The sequence below is a fragment of the Vanellus vanellus genome, assembly GCF_965231255.1.
Source record: "Vanellus vanellus genome assembly, chromosome: 12".
Classification (NCBI taxonomy): Eukaryota; Metazoa; Chordata; class Aves; order Charadriiformes; family Charadriidae; genus Vanellus; species Vanellus vanellus.
In genome coordinates, this window is record NC_138917.1 from 6,623,958 (window position 1) to 6,646,869 (window position 22,912).

The window sequence follows — 22,912 nt, forward strand, 5'->3', positions numbered from 1 at the left end:
GTCAGTGTTTGTTTTTCCTCTCATACAGCATTTGCAAGGCTGCAGCTGGAATACTAAGCCCAGTTTTGGGCTTTTCAGTGCAAGGAGGACATTGAGTCCAGTGGAGGGCGACTGAGATGGTTGGGAGTCGGGGTACAGGACATACAAGAGAAGGATGTGGGAGCTAGGTTTGTTCAGCCTGGAGAAAAGAAAGCTAAGGAGGCCTCTAATTGCTGTCTCCAACTACCTAGTCGGTGGTTATAGAGAGGATGTAGTAAGTCATTTCCTGGAGGTGCACAATGAAAGGACAAGAGACAACGGCCATAAGTTACAGCAAAAGGAATTCCAGCTGGATGTAAAAAGACCACTTTTTTTTTTTTCTCCTCACTTCTGTGAGAGTGATTCAGCACTGGAACAGGGGTCCAGGGAGGCTGTGGAACCTCTGTCCTGAGCAATGTGCCCTTGTTGCCAAAAAGGCCAATGGAATCCTGGGCTGCATAGGGAAGAGTGTGGCCAGTAGGTCGAGGGAGGTCATTCTCCCCCTCTACTCGGCACTGGTGAGGCCACAACTGGAATACTGTGTCCAGTTTTGGGCTCCCCAGTTCAAGAGGGACAGGGAACTGCTGGAGCGAGTCCAGCGAAGGGCAACTAAGATGATTAAGGGCTTGGAGCACCTCCCTTATGAGGAAAGGCTGAGAGAGCTGGGACTCTTTAGCCTGGAGAAGAGAAGGCTGAGGGGAGACCTTATTATGGCGTACAAGTATCTAAAGGGTGGGTTGAAGAAGGATGGAGCCAGGCTCTTTTCATTGGTTCCAAGTGACAGGACGAGGGGCAATGGGCACAAGTTAGAACACAGGAAGTTCCGTTCAAATACACGGAAACAGTTCTTTACGGTGAGGGTGACAGAGCACTGGAACAGGCTGCCCAGGGAGGTTGTGGAGTCCCCTTCCCTGGAGATTTTCAAGACCCGCCTGGATGCAGTCCTGAGTAATGTGCTCTGGGCAATCCTGCTTTAGCAGGAGAGTTGGACTAGATGATCTCTAGAGGTCCCTTCCAACTCTGATAATTCTGTGATTCTGTGATTCTGTGAAATACTGATAATTCAACCAAACAAGGCCCAGAGCAACCTGATCTAACACCAAAGCAGGAGGTTGGAGCAGAGACCTCTAGAGGTCCTTTCCTTCCTAAATTATCCTGTGAGTCTGACACCTCTTTCTTGTGTGACTGTTTTTTAACAGATGTTATCATATCCATTCTGTATTAAGTAAGCCATTATTGTCCTCTGATCAATGGTGTTTTACAATGAAGAATGAGGCAGATTGTGTGCTATCTCGATAGAGGTCCTGTAGCAGAAAGGCTTGTTGATTCAGAAGAAGGTGATGCAGATAGGGAACCAGCAGCTAGGCTAGGGAACTTGGGGCTCAAGTTTGCTGGATTATATTAGAGCAGTATTAGAAGAAAATCCTATTGCTGACACACATCTGAGCCCTGAAATATGCACACGCTTCAAGAATGTAGCCATACAGGGTAGCATTATCTATCACAGACAAGCTGCTATCTGGGAAGAGGAAAAATAGATTTGTTTCTGCATAAGTAGTACCAACAAAGGATGCACTAACTAGCATTAGTACTTACTCCTCTTTGTGTTCCTGGTAGTAACTGATGTCTCGGGTCCCAAGGACTGTCCGCTTTACAAACACTGACAGGGCACTCCAGCTCATCAATATAATGGCCATCTCCAGGACATTCCACTTGCTGTGGAAGTATCTCCATTTCAGAGTCTTCATCAGTTTTCCCTGTGAAAAGAGGAATTTTACTGTTTCAGTCTCGTGACTCCGTATCATACAATACACCTCTAAAGATTAGGGCTATCCCTTCTGCACTAAACAGACTACTGCACATTGATAAAACTGTCTTGCACTAATTTCTCATTATCTTTCTCAAAAGAAGCATTCCAGCCAAATAAAATGTTGCCTTTTTATTATTTAATACAGATACAGTATCTCATTCAATCTTCCAGTGGTGCAAGTCAGCAGCAGCACTACTGAAATCAAGTAGAGTCCTGAAGTTTTTGTAAGTAAAATCAAAATTAGACACAAGGAGATGCTGTCAGCCAAACTTTCCATCGGGTCTTACCTGTACTATCATGTAGTACACAATAAAGAGGAAATAAATTACTTCTGCTGCAACCACAAAGATGTGGAGACTGTTGGTGTATGGGTAAAGCCGGACACTTTGCAGCTCTGCGCTTGTGAAGAAGGCCCCTAAAAACCAAACAGTGTTTGCCTCAGTGCTCTAATAATGACAACTTTCTGTTTTCATTCAAACAATTTAGTTCACCAGTAAGACTTCTGTACTCGCATTCACATCAATGTGAGACTGAATACAACCATCAAACTAAGATTTAGACTTGATTATGTGAGTAGCCTTATAACTGTTCTTTGAATTTTTCCTCAAACAGGACTTTCAGGCACTTTTAGAGTGCCAGTGCTCTCTTGTGTGATAGTATGATATTAATCCCAGCAGGGCTGAGTGTGGATCGGACTACAAACGCAGAAATGTAGCAGGAGCACCTGGAGGTGTAAATCTCAATCTCATTCTAAAAAGAAAATGAGCTGAGTTTTGTGGTCTGGTTTGGGCATTTTCCAATACTGGGACAGACCTGAGGGAGGCTGCTGCTCAGCTTAAATGTTTTTCTGTGGCCTTCAAACCAGAATCTAGTTTCGCTATTTTCTTTATTGTACCCAGATTATGTATTGTATGATTACGTGGCTATACATTAGAAGTCTTCTGGAACAAAAAAGACAGTTATTTGTACTTTTTGTCTTAATACTGTACTGATTAGCTGAAATTATTAGGAAACATCATTCTTCTTGTTCCTGTTGTGTAAATTCTGCAGATTAAGTTTCAGTACCATGTTTTTGTCATCAGCAGATGACCACACCATAAGCAAACATAAGATATTCCATTATAGTCTGTATTACTCTGATGCTACATTTTCCCTCAATGGTTTATAAATTTTGCATTAATTCTGTCATTATTAGGTTTATTAAAACACTTCTGTTTACTGAATAAAGAACTAGGTAAACATTGACAGCATGTCAATCTGCAATCTGTTGGTGCATTGCTTTCTGTCTTCAGAAATGTGTAACTTAAAAAAGGTTCTCACCTAAAGCATTGGTTTCAAACATCAGGCTTATAATGCAGAACAGGTTCACATTGGCATTGTAGACTGTAAATTCAACAAACACTGCTCTTGTGAAGGTGTCTAGCCAGATGTTGTTGAAAAGGTACTGGAGAATTCTGCCAAAAAATGTATAGTCAATGATCTAACTCATACAGTAAAGAGACAGTATCACGCGGAGGAGTGTTTGGATATTATAATGGAGAAAGAGTAAACCAGAGGTAAGATGTTCAAGAGGACATCTGGTCTGTTAAGTCCGAGTATAGGGGATATTTGTACTGTTAGTCTAGGTGGTAAGCTTCTTTTTGGCTTCTGTGGAGAAGCAGGTACCAGATATTGGCCAGTGCTAAACCTGAGGTGCCTTGGGTATCTGATCATTAACCTCATATAGGTTAGGAGAAAAAGGTTCTTATTTTCGATCCTGGTTGTTACCTATCATGGAGCAAGATGTCATGGCCCCACAGTAATATCTACAATGCACAGTAGGAAAACTCGGGATGCAATCTGAAATGAATCTTAAATAGGGCAGAGGAAAGAGTATCATTTATGCTACAGCAGATACACTAATAATTTACAAGAATACAAGTGGTACCTGGAGGCATTCTTAGGATCAGTTCCCAGGTGAATCATGTATCCCCCTCCCCTGTAGATGGCCAGTTTGCCCCAGATGGGGTGCCCTCTCAGTTTGGACTGACTCTGATACTGCCATGCTGAGCTCAGGTCAGAGGAGTTATCAAAGACTGAAGCATTCCAGTGTTCCCCATAATCTGACGTGTCTTCTGTTTGTAGGGAATATGGAGCATGGCATTCCTGAATCACATGGTGGAGTTTGGGAGAAATAGGGCAGGTGTCTCCTTTCACTCTTACTTGGCGAATTCGAGCACTACCCACCAGCTTGGAATTGCCATCTGTAATGAATCCTAAACAGGAGAGGGAGAAGAACAGCACTGGTAATATGACAGAACTACTAATGTTATTTCTTCATTTCATTTATGATTCAGCGATGCATTAATATTTTGCTATAGATTCTTTTTCTATAAAACACTGTAAACAAAATAGTAATGCAAATTAAGCCCTTGTGTTGATTTGAACTGAGTTCTTAGATAACATCCAGAGATAACAGAGTTCAGTATCATTACCTGTCTGTACTTTATACAGAAGGAAACTGAGCCTTGGAGGAGAAAAAATTATTTGCTTTGAGTCACACAGCAGAGTAGCTCTATGCAGTGTTCATGTGGCCACAGCTGGTCGGTGCCTGTCATGTCCAATGAACAACTCTGCTAATGTACTTCCGTATTTACTCTTAAATGTGAGCTGGAAAATGGGTCATAGTTATTACTGGATGTGGCTAGATAGAAACATGGTGATATTGCATAATTAGCCTTCACATTGACCTAAGTCATGATGCAAACAGAGCTCTCCTGAGGAAAAGCTTTGTAGTGCCACCTATCTGCCATTCTTTTTTTGGATTATGGAAAGAAACTCATGTAAAACTGAGGCATATATCTGAATATCTGGAATAAGTAATGTAAAATGTGAAAAATGTAACATTACAATGCAGAACTTTGGAGTTATATTAAATACAAGGAGAATATCAAGACACTTTAAACTTGGGGTCAAGCTGTAGGGCTTTTGTTAGTATTCATATTGTAAGAATCCATACTAGCCTTATACACTTACAGTCTCTTTCTCCAGTCAAATATGCGTGTACAAGTTAGGGATATGTAGAAAAGATAATGTTTCAGAATCTGGCAAACTGAAGTGAAACAATGGGACTCTGCACCTTTATATGATCCATAAAGATTTTTGACTAAGGTGGTGTTTGCCCACGAGAAAAAATCCTGATAACTGTAGACATCATTGAATCCATCTGTAAAGCTGTTCTCAATGTGTTTGTTTAAGTAGTAGGAATTGGGATCTCTCTGCCCATAGGCAACCAGTAACAGCATCCATAAGAACCCCAGATAGGCTGGAAAAAAACAAGAAGAGACAGCATTTGTGAGCTCAGAATTAACACTGCTGTTTGAAATAGATTGCATGAATGATTACTGCTGTCATCACTTATTAGGTTAAGGAGACGCTTTCCTAGACTCTAACTGACCAGTGCTAATGAATTTATGCAAGCTAATTCAAGGTGCTGCAGTTTAAGCATATCACATTTGGAATATGAATAGCAGTCAAGAAAATACGTGGGAAGCCTGGCTGAACAACAATAGTAATGACATCTCTAAATAAAATGAGTAGTCTAACTTTGTCCCAAGTGAAATTGAGGTAATTTTTTCCATTGTTTTTAGAGGAAATAAGACTGGGGTATAAATCATTATCTATAGATACTGTCTGCTTTTAGAAAAATGGCCTCCGGCTGCTTTTTTGATTTCCACTTCATTTAATAGTTGACCTTCTCCTTATAACCTTTCCAACTTTTCTTTAACCTCTCACATGCCTTTAATGTGTCTCTTTTCTATAAAATCAAGCCTTAGCCACACTTCTATCTCCAGCTAACATTCCACCTCCTTTAAGGTGCAACTGCCACCGAACAGCCTGTCTCTACACCATAATGGCTGGTGGAAAGCTAAAGACATGCCAGAACTTTTTTCCCAAGAGAACAATATTTTCACAGATGTAAAAATACTGATGAATGCCACTGAATAAACCAAGATAATCTACATATAGATAATACCCAAAATTTCTCTGATGAGGGCAAATGCTTTCTGCTCCTTCATGCAGCTGATTTTCATTTTTTCCACATCAGCTGCTGGAGGTGGCCGGTAAATATTGCTTCTACTGTCCCTTCGGGCTCCAAAGAGAGGATTTGAATCGCCTGTGAGTGAGAGCAGTAAACCCTGGAATTAGTTAACAGATCATCGATGTCCTACTTTTTGTTTCTTTGGATATTATAAGGAAACAGTTCTCTTTAATGCTTTCCCTTAGGAAGACTGAGAATGTGATTTAAATAATTAGCATAGCAAGGTAAACAGTGGAGAGGGAAGGAGCTTACAAACACAGTGTGTTAAGTTTAGGCTCCGGTGTAGTCCAGGTGCCTCCCACTGGGCTGAGCATCTCAGAAGGTGATGTATTCAGAGCCTGAGGCTGATCAGGGAGCAAACTGTAGATCAGGATTCTCTGCTGTGCCCTAGGACTCCTGTCTGCTGGTGTCAGCTTTTTATAGGCATGATTGTGATTGCAGAAGCCGCTGTTTGTTTTATGGGAGTGATACAGATAATTGTGTTTGTGGAAAAGCATGTAAACTGAGAACTTTCATATAAGACTTAAAGGAGGTGGGAAATTTCCTTGAGAGTTTTTGATATGCTTGTCAGATAAAGATCAACCAATCTAGATGAAGAATGCATTTTGCGCTAGGTCACATGCTTATTTTCACTAGGTTGTGGAATACTTACAGATTTTGTTGCAAGCCATGCCATGAATACTGAGATGAATACTGCACAGAGCTAAAACAAGCCTCCTTGTATATCTGAGTTTTCTTACGTCTGATATGAGAAATAAAATACTTAAGCATGATTACTGCATACTAATAGCACCGATTCTTTAATTTTTATTATAATGGCTTCAGTCAGTTTGTCACATTTTATTATTTTCTTTTCTAGATGTTCCTTGAATATTGACAGACTGAAAATTGATTGGCTATCCACTTGTACAATTCTTGATCTAGTACAAATCAATATAGGAGAATACTTCTTTTTTTCTGACATAGGCAATCCAGGGATGGAGGGAAGGAAGGAGACCAATATCAGCATCCTGGCAGCAAGTAGGTCCTCCAGTAACAGGGGCAGTCTTACAACAGGGCTAGGGTAGATTGTGCATGTATATATATTTGCAACAGTGAAAAGATAAACAAGGAGGTATTATTCTTTCGATCCAAAACTTCTTCTCTTATATCTTTTTGACCTTGTGGTCTCTTTCACTAAGTGTTCTGCAAGATTTATCCAACCTAAACATACAGTTTAGTCTTTATCTTTTCTCCAGCTGGCACAAAATTAGTTATTTAGGTTTGTTTCCACTTCCAACTTGATCTTGGGAATGCTAACGAGTAGGCACATAGTCACAGCACCTGTGGATTCAGTGATTTCTGCAAACCTTGTCACCTGAGATTCAGGTATATAAAGATAACCATTGAAGTTCTCAGTTGAGCTGAGTCACATATTTGTGCATAAAGCACTCCAAAAACTTGGAGAACACTTCACTTTCTTTAATAATTTCTCACTTTACAGGCAGTTACCTGGTGTGGATAAAGGCCCATCAATAGCTGTGTTTTCTTCATCCTCATGTTCCACCTTCTTCAGAACCAGAGCAAAAAAAGCAGCAAATCCCAGCACCTGGAAAGAATTAGCTATAGACTCACTGTATGCCCATTTCACATAAAGAAGCTCAGGCTTTAACCTGGATCCCTTTGGATCCAGGCACTGCAAGAAAACAATTGTGCTTTGGCTTTGTTGAACTCAGGCAACTGAAGCTTATAAACCAGAAAAGAGTGCACAGTGCTGGGGTCTATCCAGCTGAACTGATTTTGCCATATGATATATCTTCCCTGGTCAGAAACCTCATCACCTGTTAAAGTCTGACAAAACAAGGGAGATGAAACTGATGGAGTTAATGCCAGCCAAAGACAACAGAACGCTGTAAACCACCTGCTAGCTCTTGTTTTAAGACTTCTCATTTTACATGTTAAATCCTGTGGTTCTTCAGAAGACATTACATTGTCTTCATGAAATGATAGTAGAATGAGTTCATATTGGCCAGTGGTTGTATTTCTGAGGATCTCACCTTTAAGGGCTGTGTGATGAAAAGACTTTCCAAGAAGGAGATGGCCATGGAGATCAGCCACTTGATGGAGTTCTCCTTGCCATAATGCAGCCCATAGAGCATGGTAAAGAACCCAGATACACCACTGGTGGCTGCAACAAGGAACCATGCAATGAACACAAACCACCAGGGCAGCCCTTTGGAAGAAGAACTTTTTTTGCCATCACCGGAGAAGCTTGCAGTAAGGGACCACCTTGAGAGTCAACGAGAAGAGAAAAAATCAGTCTGCAGTGGAACAGAAGCCAAAATCACGGTCTTTGAGTTCAGTGGTGATAGGCAATATCTTATGATTTAAAATCTCAATCAATATACTTTAAATTCCTTTAACTAATGCAGTTATATAGGATATATGGATAGCAAAAACTACAGTGAGCAAAAATATGAAGAAGTGTGCAGAGATCAGCTAAAATCAAAATAAATATTATGGGCTTATTTACTCCTCAGTTCATGCATAATTGAACCTCCAGTATAAATATTGACAAATAAAATCAGGAGTGCATTTCAGCTGCTGGGTACATCTCTTGTGATCCCCATAAAGGCCAGAGAGATAATTAGTGGTATTGTTTTCAATGCTTCCAACTTAATTATCAGATTTCACTGAAATATTTCTGTCTGCTTATTAATTTTTCTTTATCCATACATTTTAAGAGACATCTGAGGCTTTGGAGCTTAGTTATTATCCCAGCCCTTTACTATCATGTGGCGTTGTATTGTAACATTCAATTTTGGAGGCCAAAATGACAAAGAGCCATGATCTGTCATTGCTTTTGTGTACAGTTTGCAGTGCATTGAAATTTCTATGTTGCTGCTACAATAGTTTAATAGTAAAGCATGTCTCTACAGCTATAATAATGGTTATCTAGCACATATTAAGCAGTAATTATTTGGGCTCCGTCATCCTGACCAATTTTGAATTCATGACCTGGATTTACTTATACTGAGAATGAGAGAGAACTAGATTACCTCTCACTGATGGATGCTGATGAGCAGATCCGGTTCTCCAGGAGGTTCTTCATGTGCTGAACCTGACGAACTGCTTGTGTGTAACTCTGAGGCATCTGAAATTTGTGGGGCCCCAGTAATTGCAGCTCCATCTCTACATGCTGGAGTTGCATGTACAAGCAGCGACTGTAATCACTGTATTTCAGTCGCTCGCACATTCCCTTCTCTGGAGTTGGGTTTCTTGGTTTTTCTGCAGGCAAGGAATTATTTAATTTTTTTAAAAGAAAAGAATAGCTATCCCTAAGTTAAAATAATGTTCAGTAAAAAGGTTAGCAGAATGGGAGCTCAAGCTTTTGAATGTGACAAAGTGAAGAGTTACATTGGAAGGGACATGTAAAAGCAACTTTAGTACTAGAGCTTTAATGCTTTTCTGCTGCAATGGGCTGGATCTGTTGCCAGGAGGCATCTTAGTAAGACAGAGGTCCTAAACCTTAATAAAGAAGTCAGATAAGATCAAGTGCTAATTTGTTCATAGTTTACCTGTGCAATTAGTAGCATGGTACACTCATTGGAAAAGCACAATGCAAGTCTTAAGGAAATCAGTGGGATTGTTTACTCATACATTATTGTTTAATTGAAAATAAATGAATGCCTAAGTTAAGAGTTGGACTGAAAGGAACAACAGCACAAGGCCAAGAAGAAAAATAGGGCAGGACTAAAAGACTGGGAAACAACTGACAGTTGTGAGTCTCTATGCTATTAGATACTGATCCTGCTCCCAAGCCAGGCTGGTAGCTAACATTTAATTCTACAGCATAAGAAATAGAAATGTCACAGTGTCTTTACTCACTTGGGCGCTCAGTGATGTGCAGTGAAAGGACAAGAGGCAATAGGCACAAATTAAAACATGGGAAATTATGTCTGAACATAAGGAAAAACTTCTGTATTGTGAGGGCAGTTGGACACTGGAACATTCCTCAGAAAATTTGTGGAGACTCCATCCTTGGAGATATTCAACATCCAATTGGATGTGATCCTGGGCAACCTGCTCCAGATGACCCTGCTCTGAGCAGGGTGGTGGACTAGACAATCTCGAGAGATCCCTTCCATCCTCAACTATTCTGTGATTCTGTAATTGCCTTTGAATCAGAATGTAAGAAGAGCTTGGGTCATCACATACAGCGTTACCATCATTTCCACTACAAAGGTTTCAGTAGCCATGTCACATTGTGTTGTTTACCTTGTATATCCATAGCACTTAATGTGACAATTATAGGGTCATCCTTCTTTTTGCTCTCATCATAAAACTCTTGCCCAGCTCTGTTCTGCTGGCAGATGATGTCCTCAACCAATGCCAATAGTGTGTTGATGTTAGTTGATTTCCCAAGATCTGATACTGAAGTGAGAGACGGAGACTTCAGGGCTTTAAAGAGTGAGTTGGCAATTCTTCTTATATCCTAGAAAAGACAGCAGCAACACAGCAGTGACTCTGGCTGCAGTATGTTAAGCTGATGTGATCTGAAGGCACCACTGGCTAGGAGCTGCACCAATCGCTGAAATCTCCAGAATGGATAAGGTTAGCATATCCTACAGTGCTGGATGTGACAGGCAGTTTTCAATGAGTTCAGCAAGACAGCTTTCAGGATTCAAAACTACAGCTTACCTGCCTGAGGACCTTAGCTGAGAAAGACCTTTTATCTTCATTGTCTTGCTTAATGTGTGCTTCAGCTCCTAAACGAAGTGATTTTGGCTGCACATAATAATTGTGTAAGGGCTGGGATGTACATAGGCAGATCTTAATGAAGTCGAGGACTCCACGTAGGTGGGTAAATGAGTGCTTTGCACCAGTGCATAATTGGCTTTTCACTTCAGACAAGCTGAAGGGCATTTGACAGGGAAGATTTCTGCTGTTAAACCGGGGATATCGGGTAGTGCATGGCAGCAGAGGGCAGTGCAGGACTCACTGGGGAACAGCCACAGGGACTTGCCTTTATCACAGCCTCTGGAGTGAGTGAGACAGCCTGGGTGACCTGTGGGTTGGGAGGTAGACTTGGGGACACTCGACCGTTCTTTCCGGGCTTCTTCTCTCTCGCCTCCGTGGCTGGCCGGGATTGTATGTTCCTGAAGATCTGCACAATGAGCAGGTTGATGGGGAACATGAGGAGGGAGCTCTCAAAGCCAATCATCACTTCCTGCCATGTGAACTCAATCTTACCTGTCAAGATCAAACAGAGAGGAGGATTAAAAATAGCCACAGGAACCATCAAATCTCTCTCTTGTGAAAAAGCCCATTTGTTCAACTGTCCTGCTTCTAGATTCTGCTGTCTATCCATTTCCCTGCCCAAGCAATGGTGAGGATTGGTACCCAAATCCATTTTCTGCTCGGCTGGATCCTTTGGCACTCCCCAGAACATGATGCTGGTCAGCATAGTGCAGAGAAGCAGTGAGAAGCAACATGACACACGCTGGGCTCGTGTGAAGGAGCTTCGTGGTGAGCGGTTGAAAACTGAGTACCAGATGTGCCCATCCTGGAAACCCTTGGAGGTCTTCATGAAAAACAGATTGCTGGGAAGAAGGAGAGAGAAATCAAATTGATACTTGGAAAGGAGAGGGAAGCATAAAGCTGTAGTTCACGGTCCTGACCTCTGCCTGCTTCTAGGTGCTGTCAGAAGAAATAATAACTCTGAGAAATTACCAAATGTCACAGCTTGATTTGCATGGAATGGTCATAGCTACTTATGTCCTTTCCTTCTGGCCACACCATGAAGGGAAAGCTAATCATGTGCAGTTTCTATATAAGTTTTTAGGGAAATTACACATAAGAGGAGATGCTTGGGTTTCTGTAGGTCTTGTCAGGCTATCCTTTAACTCCAATATTTCCAGTGTGGTATTACTGTTATGATAACGGTAAGACTTACTTAACCATCCTTCCTCTTCTCCTTGTTCAGAGCCCTTTGAGGGCAATGGAAAGACCTCCCTTGTTTTAATTTTTGTCTAGGGGTTTTATCTTTTTTGCGTACTTGCTTTCCTAGACTGATTGCTACCAAGAGTAAAAAAGTCCATAGAACAGAAGGTACCTGAACTGCTTCATGTCCTGTTCTGTAGCTACTGGGAACACTTTATTTAGGACACATTCTCCAATATCAACCGCTAGCCAAGAGTTACAGAGGAAGTACCATTTCTGATCCCATGCCAGATCATGGACCAATACTCGATTCACATACCTGTTGGAAAAACATACAGGGCACATTCACATGTAACAGTGGTACGAAATTTAGGACTTGACAGGCCTATGAAGGACAAACTCTGGCCTTTGGCTTCTCAGGTTAAGTCTAAACTGTAAGGTACAGAACACATCCTGTCTTGTACTGAACATGGGATATGGGAAGCACTCCTGGTCCTGCAATTTAGATTATAATTTGATCTATTCATCTGCAAAAATGAGAAACTAACATTTCTTTCCTTTCTAGAACTGTAGAAAGGATAATTTTCAAGTGCTAGAAAAGGAAAACCGTTATCATTATAAAAAATATTCCTGGATCTTTACTTCCCAGGATCTCCAGATCTCCACTTACCAGGATGGACTGTCCCCTGAATTATCATGCCACAATCTAATACTCTGCAGTTCCCCAAGAGGGAAGAAGGTGCAGAGTAGGAAAACATCCACTCCTCCACGTTCAAAGACTGGTGTATCAGGATCAGTTAGATGGTGTGGCTCACTTTCTCCTTCCAGTCCATAGAGGGTGAGAGTCACCTGGAGAATAAGATGGCAAAATGAAGACTTCCTGCTCTCTCCTGCTTTCATCAAATCTAAGGACTTTCTGGCTTAGACGTGGCATTTTAGCCATCCTGTTTAATAGCCTCGGGTGCTCTATTATTATCCGTCTCTCTAAAGGAGTGCATAAATTGTCTTACCGCACAGTGCCATTGATACCTTGGAGGTTGTGGCTGCCCCGCGGCGGTGTCCTGTAAAAACTGTCACAAGATAACGATACTGAGCAAAGGGGTCATTGTCTTCCAGTACTGTGATTTTCACCTGCAGAGTAACAAAATACAAGCAGTGTGTTAGCTGTTCTGTAAGTGTGGATTCCTTAAAGCTGTGGATAAGAATTTGTCGCCTTGTGAACAATGCATATGCTGACCAGTAAACAGAAGGAAGGGAGTAGGATTGGTTGATAAAACAGGCTAAGCAAAGCAGGTATTGGTCTAAATACATTCAGTCTTTATTAGCTGAAGACTTACTTTGGCATCATCCTGGATGTCTTTCCTTCGAGCCCAAATAACTACAAGCACATATATCAAAAAGATGCATCCTACAGTTGTTACCACCACGGGGTTGTCCACAAATGTACCAAATAGCTGTGCAGTTCTGCTAACATCTATGGCATTGGGTATGACAAAGAACGAGCTCCCAAAGAAGGTCAGATGGTTGCAGAAGCACTGTGTGCTTCTAGGATTTGTTTTTGCTCCTACCTGAAAACGAGAAAAAATTCCTGATAAAATATTTGGCTTCAAAGTATTAGATAACTTAGCAAGCAAATTAAAAGACAGTGCTGAGATTGGTAAGTTAGTGCGGAGAGCTGCTATATAGAAAAGAATTCTTCAAGTTCCAATAAGGAGTATTAATTCTAATGTCTAGCCAGAAGCAGGCATTATAATGTAATACAGCCTTGTCAGAATGGTTCCATTTCCTCTTATATAGAAACCCATCCCAAGAAATCAAAATGGAAATGTCATTTGAAGCTTAGTCTGGTATGTGTAAACTTCTTCAGTTTATTAAAACATCTCAAAATGATCTTATTTTATGGTGCGAGTTCAATGCTATCATTTTGCTACAAGGTGGTCATTATAAGGGATGGCTTTGAAATATATAATATAAACATTGTTTTGTTTCTCTCTACTTACATGACATCCATAGCTGTTCCAGTTCCGCTGGTGCTCATCCCAAAATACACAGCGGGATGCAAAGCAAGTGATAGCTATAGTTAGCTTGTCATAGACTGTGGAATCCATTCCTGTGTCTTGTAAAACCATGAAGTAGTAGGTTCCCTCTCCAAAAATGAGTTCTTCTGGGCTAAGAACCCAGGTGTTTGTCTCACCTTGAACATAAATATTTTAGTTTCAATGCATATATAGAAAAGTTAATTCAGAAGTATGCAGCTGTATTGCATATAAACAAATAAACAAACTGAAGAAACAGGTATGAAATAATTCTTCACAACTCATTGTTCAAAGCATCCCACTTTTTGGTCCTATTAGTGAACACTGTATTCGAGAGATTGGAACCCTGAAGCATGACGGAATTAAACTCCTTTGAGAGGTTTCTTTTCAGTTAGATGTCTAGCTCATGGTCAAGGCTCATTCTGCAAATAAATACATATGCATGTGCTGTAAAAGTTGTGGATGAGCTCTCCCCATACTGAGTGCCCTTAACTTGCTATGGGTGGGGAAAGTCTTTTGGTTACAAAAGGTCAGAATGCACAAGTTCATGAGTCACTAAGAAGTTGTCTTACCTCCAGTATTTTTCTTACAGAACAGATGATTTTTCATATCATAGTTAGTTTCATTTGGATGATAACCATATCCTAAGTAGAGTATTAGTGGAATGTCATGTTCAGATTCCAGGTGGATCACTATAGATGTGTTTTCTGAGGTAACATTGACTTGAAAAGTGCTAAAATTGCCCAGATTCAACAGAATCCTGTCCTCCTGAGCTGCTGGAAGCCTTGGCAATGTTATCTGTTTTTAAACAGAAAGACATAGCTTTAAATGCAGCAAAGCATTTTACTTCTATTATCTATAAGCATAATACAGCCACACAGTAGATAGTCTTTTTTCATAACATAGGGAAAGCCTGGCCAGCGCAAAAAAGACTGCCTTCGGAGTAATTTTCTTGATAGTGTCAGCTAACCTCTGAAAAGTTCATTTGAAACCTATGTAGACTCATCACAAAGTCTATGACCCTTGGTGCATTTCTGAATGAAGAGCTGAGATTACAAATGAAAGAGTGGCTACATGAAGTGCATATATGAATGATTTAGATGTCAGCTAATACACGGGCTAGGAAGCCCAAGCAGTAGTAATACGAGCGTACAGTTGTTGCATGATGAAATCAGACATTGCACTGTGTTTCGGGATGACTGTAATCTGGAGTAATTTTCCAACCATTAGCATTCTCACATCCATTTAAATGAAAAGTAAGATACTTCTTTTTAAAGAAAAGGTGTAAATATTTGTTGTTTCAGTCTTCAAATCACACAAATCCCCCCATCACAGATGCAGACACCATGATCCCATTATACGCTGTAATGAACACTACCACCATTTGCAATCACTTCACAGAAGATAGAAAAAAAAGACAGTTTGTAAATAGAGAAAGAAAAAAAGAGAAACGAGGGAGAGGGATAGGAAATAGTGGGTTTACTTCAATGTTTTCTTTGAGATTGCTGACTGGTATGATCAAGCCATCCAGACCAGTAAGACTTAGGCCCCCAACTGTTCCACTGATGTCAAAACTGGTGTCACTGGAGAAAAAGGGATTCACGGCAAAGCTCACCATCTATTAGCAAGACAAACAGCTTTGAGCTATTGGCAATATTTCATTATATTCACACTCTAAATTGCTGAATAGATAAAGCCTGAGCTCAGACCCAAACAGTACTCAACTTTAAAGAAGCCAGATTTAATTAAGAAGCTACCTTATCTCTAAGGTAGGCCAAAACCAGCCCTTGAAAGAGATTTTGATTCTGAAATATGTGTACAACAATGTATATTGCTTTCCATTAATTGTAACCCTTTTGCCTTTTAGCCACCAGATACCAAAATGCAATTGCCTAAGCCTCTTTCAAAGTAACTCCCCCAAAGCTAGGCTGTGGCACCTCTCTTGGAATTAGGAATAGAAGTCTATTTCTACTATGATAGCAGTGCACAGAAGAGTATGTCAGAGTCGTCAGTCCAATGAGAGGATTCAGGAACCTTTCCTAACAGTCAGGTAAGACAATGGATGTGTTTTCACTGGTTTCAGTGGGCTCTGGACATTTTTTAGCAGAGCTGGAAAAGATACAATAAAAAAAAAAATACATATTTGGCAGGTATTGTAGGGGTTTCTTGAGAGCATCAAATCAAGTAGAGAGGCCTTTAGAAAATTTATGAAAATACGACAATAATATGCAATCTATTGTTCTGAGAGAAAAAACTATCCTAATTCAGATGAGGGATGTGTTATCATTAATTATTTGCAGGCCTTTTGTCTCCTGTGGGATGAGTGCATCAAACTCATTTATTTCTAGCTGGGATGAAGCATGACTGCTGCAGGTTAGTTTTAATGGTGATATGGACTCTAAGCTGTTGTATCCTCCTCAGAGCACTAGATATAAACAAACAGCAAATAGATTTATAGGTATTGATTCATTCCATTGCCTTCTCTAGCCATGCAAGTATGAATCAGGAGTGTATGTGAGGGGCTGATGGGGTGGGGAATTAAGCTTTCCTCCTCCTCAGCTTGCTGAAACAGCCTCAACCAGCCTCATGCAATTATTTTAAGTGAAGGCTTCTTTGACCAAAAATATTTCAAATATTTCTTGGCATAACAGGAGGGATGACTTGTGTGCTTGTATATTCATTGTAAAAGGAGAAAGGATTCTAAAACAACTAGATCAAGAACGTAAGTTGTATATGAGATTGAGTCAGATAAAAGCTGTTTACTTGCCCTTATATCCACTGTTTCATCATCAACTCCTGAAACACTGAGAGAGGAAGCAGGTGGGAGAGTAAAGCTGGCAGAGCTGGAATTGGAGATATTAATGGATGTGCCGTCCATGTTTTCTGTTTGTAATCTGTCCAGTTAGGGTTGGACACAAGCAAAACAGAATAAAAGAGAAGAAAAAAAAACCAAAACAACAAAACAGCAGAAAAAACATCAATAGCATGGACTTCAGATCTAGAGAAAAAACTTTCTCACTTCACAAGTATAACTTAGCTGGAAAAATATTTCTAACTCCGCCAGTAAATACTTTGTACCTAATCTGTCCCTGACAGTACTCCACATAACATCACCATAGAATCATCAGGAAAGGGGTGGAATTGGTGTATCTGGGTAGGAAGTTATACCCAACTAGGTGTACCTATGTGAAAGACGTACCTGGTTTCTGTGTGAACATGTTCTTGATTTGAATGCACAGTTAAATGTGGATGAAAACCAGGCTCTCGGGGAACAATTTAGGGATGATTATAGGCAATGGAGAATGCTCGTCAGGCTCCTCATGATTATATTTGCTTCTGCCAAGCTGGTTACAATTCTATATAACATGTCATTATTGGCAACTTGGAAAAGAAAAAAAAACCTTAACTGGCTTGACATGAGTTTTCAAAGGTAAGAAGCCACTGCCTCATCCAGGAAATAGTAGTAAATTCTCTGTTGGTCAAAGAAGATACAGCATGAAATTTCTAAGGTGCCTTTATTGAAGCTAATTGGAGTCCAAGCTGTTCTTACTGCAGTTAGTAATGATAGCCTCATTGCACTGTTGAAGTTGTCATTTATGCTGCAATATTTAGTTAGGTGGTTCCATTTAAGGACAATGTAATGAATATTTGGGGCAAATTTGATCAACTGTCAGGAGCATAGGTGGAGATATTGTTACTGTTACCTGTTTATATACATTGTGGCGGAAGGAGTGGTAAGGACTGTTGGTTCGTCATCCGGTTCTTTCCCAAACAGAAGGGCACTCTGTAGGTTTTCCACTGTGTTCAGGAGCTGGTGTGACACTGAACTCTGGAAAAGGATTAGAGGAGGAAAATTTCAACAAAGCTCCTCAGAATCATTAAGTTGCACATTATTTGCCTTTACTTCCTTTTAGAAACAGACACTAACTTGCAGTGTCTTACAAAGCTGGCAAACTTGGTGATGTGCTGCTTAATCTCAGAGACAGTTATTCTAATCAGCAATTCACTTTCTGTAATTCTCATTAAAACATTGCAGATAGCAAATAAATATATCTTGCAGCTTTAGCTTTTATATTCTATTATTTATAACTTCTACACATTGAAATTTGAAGCACTACAAACATGACATGAATTTAATGCAATATATTCTTTCACTTCTGTACATTAATGCCCTTTAGCTGCACACTTAAGCGCTTAGTTACTTGCAAAAGCAAGACCTAATTATGTATTAATTGTGTGTTATTAGTGTGTTATCCTGGGGGATTTTGAACAGTTCATAACCTTTTCTCTCTGGTTAGATTTACTTCATGCCTTACTCCCTTACGGTGATGAAAGTTAAAGTATGTTCAGCCCAGGAAGCACGCTGTGCACACTGTGACAATTCACGTATAGATAGGAAAGGATAGGACAAAATAAACACGTTGCACAATTTTGAATATAAAATCAGAGTGGGCTTTCTGAAAAAGTGTAAGCAGCAACCAGAGCTGATTCCAGCTTTGAAGTAGAGGAGCCAATCGTGAATATTGAATACCTGTTGCTTCCTTGAATTATGAGGCAAAAGGAGAGGATAGAATCAAATCTGAAAAAATCTCTGTGTGCTTGTCATCCATTAGAGGTTGCGTACTGATGATGGGTTGTCCAGTGCTCACTCCTGTTTGTCTTTAAATGTAATAAATCTTAACAGGCTTCTATCATCTTCATTAGCAGACCGTGCAGTCTAACAGGTCTAATTGGGGAGAAGTTTCCTTTGATATTCAAGTCTATCATGGTGTCACAATGAACCCTACCCAATGCCAATTTAAAAATATGAGAGGCAGCAGAACTCTTAAAAACCTTCCAAAGTGAGCAAATATTCACACACAGTCCACTACAAACTGGACCAAACCAAAATTACCTGTTCTGCCTCTGGCACTGAAGCGTTTGTAGCTCTGATTTCTACAGAAGCTTTAAGGACATTGCTTACTGCATTAAATAGATATTTGGCTGCATCTTTTAACTTCTGATCATCTCTGCTGTCCTCTGTGTTTACAGTGAGCAAGGAGGTACTGACATCTTTTAGAGTGTTGCTAGCTTCCACCTGCATGGGGAACAAGGGGAAAAGTTTGTATGTGTTGGTACTACAAATGACAGAATTGACATTTGTGTCATTTACTGAATATTGCAACATAATTAATCTCATGGGACTATTTGTGGCTAATGCTGTTTTTACTGTAATTATTTCTGCTGGGGTAATACTTCAAACACAATAAAGATGATATACTAGATGGCATACTAACATGTAATTCAGACCTGAAAAATGCAGCCTGCATAAAAAAGATTAATAACATGTGAAGGAAGCTTGTCTGTCAAACACTGGGCAAGGATACAGTTTAGATGTACAGTAATGTTGTAAATTAGGTTATACTTTGGGTGGTGCATCCAAAAAAATACCACTGTATTGCCAAGTGCACGTGCATTTCAATCTTAATTTCCACAAACCCTGTTGGATTAACAGCAAGTAATATCTTTGGCCTCGTGCTGTGCTAAATGCCAAAGGAAAATGAGTTTTATGATTTTTATTTTGGGCCCAAATGCAGCCAGTGATTGCTTTGTGATTGTGAAAGCACTGGCCAGCTTTTAGCCCAGGGTGGTGAGGGAGCCAAGCAAATTCACTGCAAGCTTGGACATATCCATTCCCACAGTCTGCAAACACTTAGCAGCCTTACTGTCGGGTGAGTGCTGAATCTCAGCTATGTTCTTGTCTTGCCAAAGTTAACCACATACTGCTGAAATGCTCCCAAGCCATTGTCTGGCTGCAACTGTATAATACTTCAGAAATCAGGACAGCTCTTTTTATTGCTAGTATATTTGGGAAACTTCCCCAGTGACAGTTTGTTCTGTCCTCCCATGTGCTCACTCCTTATGCATAAATAGCATCATCTACTAATAATGTCATGCTGCCAGATGAAATTCAAGAAATACTTTTGTGAGGCCCGTCTGAACATTTGTGCCCAGTTCCTCCGGGTGCTGTCATGTTCCTGCCTCACTGACAGCTTGCCTACGTGCATTTTGTGACAGTGCATGGATCAGGGACTAATGGATCTGGGCAATTCTAGAAAAACCCTCCTGGGCTCTTTTTTTTCAGGATGTTGAGGGTGCTTTACAAGATAAAATATACGTCCTAACATACCTCTGACTAAAAGTGAAAGTTTCCATCGTAAAGATATATTATAAAATGTAACTGGTCAGACAGTCATAGCCTGGGTTGTAGTGGTTGCTGAGACAATGTCTGAGAGTCCAAATTTGCTTACTCTCACAGCAAAAAAGTACTCCCTTCTGGTCAAAATACACATGCTGCTACAGTAGAAAAAGTGGGTAAAGAACAGATAACTGTAAGGCACCGAAACTCAGTCTAAGGTCAGTAGGGTGCAATAGAGTCTATACTGTTAGTGTAAGGAGATATAAGATTAATTGCTTCTTACCTGTGCTGAGACAGACAGCTCTTCACTCCTGTAAGTGATTTCTTTCAATAATTCTGACATCTTCAGAGCAGTCTGCACTGATGTTATGTTAACAGCAGAGAGAGTTGTCAGCATCAGCCCTCGGAGCTTGGGATGAAAAGGGATAATTAGGCAAAGGAATAAGATGCTAATTAGGACTGTGCAAGTAGTGCTGTATATTGACAGCCAGGCTTGCTGTAAATTATGCGGTAGAGTAAGACTCCAAAACAAGGATCATTTGAACTGATATTAGGTCTACTGACAAGATGCCACTTGCCTTAGTAACTATATAATCATGAGTTTTATGTTACTTCCCTACACAGAATTTATACATTTAACATCCATTAATAGCAATGAGAGTTACTTGTGAGAATTTGTACTAATATATGTGAATTACTGTATAAATACCACTTCCAGAGAAAGCAGAGCCATGTATGATTGATGTTACTCAAATAATGAATCATAATTGAAGGATACATTGCATTTCTCTAGATCTTTTCATCTAAGGAACTCAAAGCACTGTACAAATATAAGCTTATAACTGAAATATAAGATGCTAGCTGAAAGGAACAAACTAAAATTACCTGCCATCTAGTACTTAGGAAAATTAGAAAGGGTATTTCTCCCACAGGAGAGGTCATTTTATTAATATTTAAATTGTTTGTGGAAAATAAGGTTGATGTTAAGTTTTAAAAGACCATTCAAATTAGTTTAAGTTAATGCAATAACAATTGAGAATAAATTCTTTTACTGACAGATGATAAAACGTATTATTTATGTAGGCAAATAGTGAAAAATAGATGAAACCTGTGCCAAACACTGAGACAGATACTAGAAACTTGAAACCTCCATTGATTTCAAGTGGTGATATATGAGCTTTATGTTACTTAAGAGCTGTCAAAGAATATGAAGAGTCCATTATATTGCATTACGCTGCAAGAACACAAGTGTCTGGCTGACCTCTTTTCGTGTGTCCGTCTGTAAAGATATGTTAAAGCTTTCCTCTTGGGTCTCCTGATTAAGGACTGATATGACTGACTTATACAGCTGGAAAAGGCTCATGCTGTTGTTCCCATCTCTGAGGATGGTGTTTGCCTTCTCAGATACAATAGACTGCAGAGTCAGGTTCCCATCAGTCATATCTACATGTCCAACCTGATGAAGAAATCAGATATACTCTTAACGTTGCTAGTGCTGTTATAATTATCTTTGAGCAGCTTCCACGATCATCTTATTGACAGCCTAGCGAGAGTGGGACAGGAAACTTTGTGTTCCCCATTTTTGAAGTTTTATTTTTAATGGCCTGATAAGGATCTCCTTACTGGGGGACTGGGGCAGAAGCAGGAGTTTTCTGGGGCCTACATCGAGTAATTCCAGAATGCTAAATACAGCTTATGCTGCCCAATGGCCAAATCTTTTAAGCTTCTATCCTAGAGAAAGGACAGTGGAAGATTCTTTTGACTACCCTGAGTCCGCAGACAATAGTCTCTGTTAGATAGGAAAATGGTGATTATGGCACATTCAGAGGGAAGTGATATGTATAAAATGGGAAGAAGCTCCAAAAGTGAATTGCAGGTTAGGTATCAAGTTGAGAGATCTTGAAATAACATAATTCTTCTGTGTACCTTCACCGAAGCATTCGTTTGAACTGTATCACCATAGTTGTTGCTAACAGTAATTGTCATGTGTAAAATGAAATCATTATCCTTTTCTCCAAGTGGAAGATAAACTGGGAAGAGTTCAGGATCTGGGCCACAGTGCAAGAGAGAATCTGAAATAGGAAAGAACAGGTCACCTACCAGACACCACAGACACCTCCTGTTCTCTAAGAACAGGGGATTCTGGGGTGCCCTGTTTAAGCCTGATGATTGACTCAGACTCTCTGGGGAGCAGAAGCAGGTCGTGCCTCTGCTCTTGTTAGCAATGGTAACAGCGCTTACTAGAAACACGGAGAAGCATTTAGCCAAACTGTTCACCTCAGGACTTACTTGATTTCAGGTAGAAGCAGTATGTGAGCTGCCTGTTATGAATGGATTGGCACGCCTCCGCCAAGCAAGGAGCGCTGCAGGAGACTGTGAATGTAGTGAGCACTGATCCCTGCTTGGGAGACACGGCACAACTGGGGATCTCGGGCGGAGGCACGGTGCTGACAAGGTATGTTTCCTCCCCGTAGCCACGCTGAGTCATTGCTGGGAGTGGAGGGTGCAGAAAGTCAGCAATAATCGTGCCCCAGCAGCACTGATCTTCAGACATTAATCTTGCCTACTCTAGCAATGATGCTGTTTGTTTAGGCACCAGAAATATCAGGGTGGGCTTAATCAGAAATTAAATCCTGCGACTGAATAAGCCACATGAGGAAAAGAACTATTAAAAACATGTTAGTCTTTGCATTATAAAGCAAAGCTGTATTATTTGATCAAGTATTTAGCATAACTTCATTTCCAGATGAGCCTTAACAAAGTTATTAACAGCTGTAACAGTAAGATATCTGAATTTGCCCTGCTGTGCAAGAGCCCAGAACAACCTTAGCTCATAATTATTTTAAAGAACCCACGTACAAAGTAAC

At 40.2% G+C, this 22,912-nt stretch overlaps 1 protein-coding gene across 1 annotated transcript in view; it reads right to left on the reverse strand.

Moving 5' to 3' along the window:
• LOC309676958 (polycystin-1-like protein 2) overlaps window positions 1-22,912 on the reverse strand; it is a gene marked incomplete at both ends in the record, with an annotated part of 41,901 nt that overhangs the window by 4,668 nt on the left and 14,321 nt on the right. The window contains 24 exons of the mRNA XM_082489624.1: window positions 1,615-1,775; window positions 2,116-2,243; window positions 3,149-3,282; window positions 3,756-4,083; window positions 4,947-5,132; window positions 5,844-5,984; window positions 7,401-7,497; window positions 7,946-8,177; window positions 8,948-9,176; window positions 10,167-10,383; window positions 10,915-11,141; window positions 11,292-11,491; window positions 12,004-12,150; window positions 12,502-12,680; window positions 12,861-12,962; window positions 13,169-13,399; window positions 13,832-14,025; window positions 14,440-14,665; window positions 15,351-15,450; window positions 17,572-17,696; window positions 18,762-18,944; window positions 20,329-20,454; window positions 21,307-21,501; window positions 21,972-22,117. Coding sequence (XP_082345750.1) covers window positions 1,615-1,775; window positions 2,116-2,243; window positions 3,149-3,282; window positions 3,756-4,083; window positions 4,947-5,132; window positions 5,844-5,984; window positions 7,401-7,497; window positions 7,946-8,177; window positions 8,948-9,176; window positions 10,167-10,383; window positions 10,915-11,141; window positions 11,292-11,491; window positions 12,004-12,150; window positions 12,502-12,680; window positions 12,861-12,962; window positions 13,169-13,399; window positions 13,832-14,025; window positions 14,440-14,665; window positions 15,351-15,450; window positions 17,572-17,696; window positions 18,762-18,944; window positions 20,329-20,454; window positions 21,307-21,501; window positions 21,972-22,117 — 4,234 coding nt within the window. The remainder of the gene's footprint in view (window positions 1-1,614; window positions 1,776-2,115; window positions 2,244-3,148; window positions 3,283-3,755; window positions 4,084-4,946; window positions 5,133-5,843; window positions 5,985-7,400; window positions 7,498-7,945; window positions 8,178-8,947; window positions 9,177-10,166; window positions 10,384-10,914; window positions 11,142-11,291; window positions 11,492-12,003; window positions 12,151-12,501; window positions 12,681-12,860; window positions 12,963-13,168; window positions 13,400-13,831; window positions 14,026-14,439; window positions 14,666-15,350; window positions 15,451-17,571; window positions 17,697-18,761; window positions 18,945-20,328; window positions 20,455-21,306; window positions 21,502-21,971; window positions 22,118-22,912) is intronic.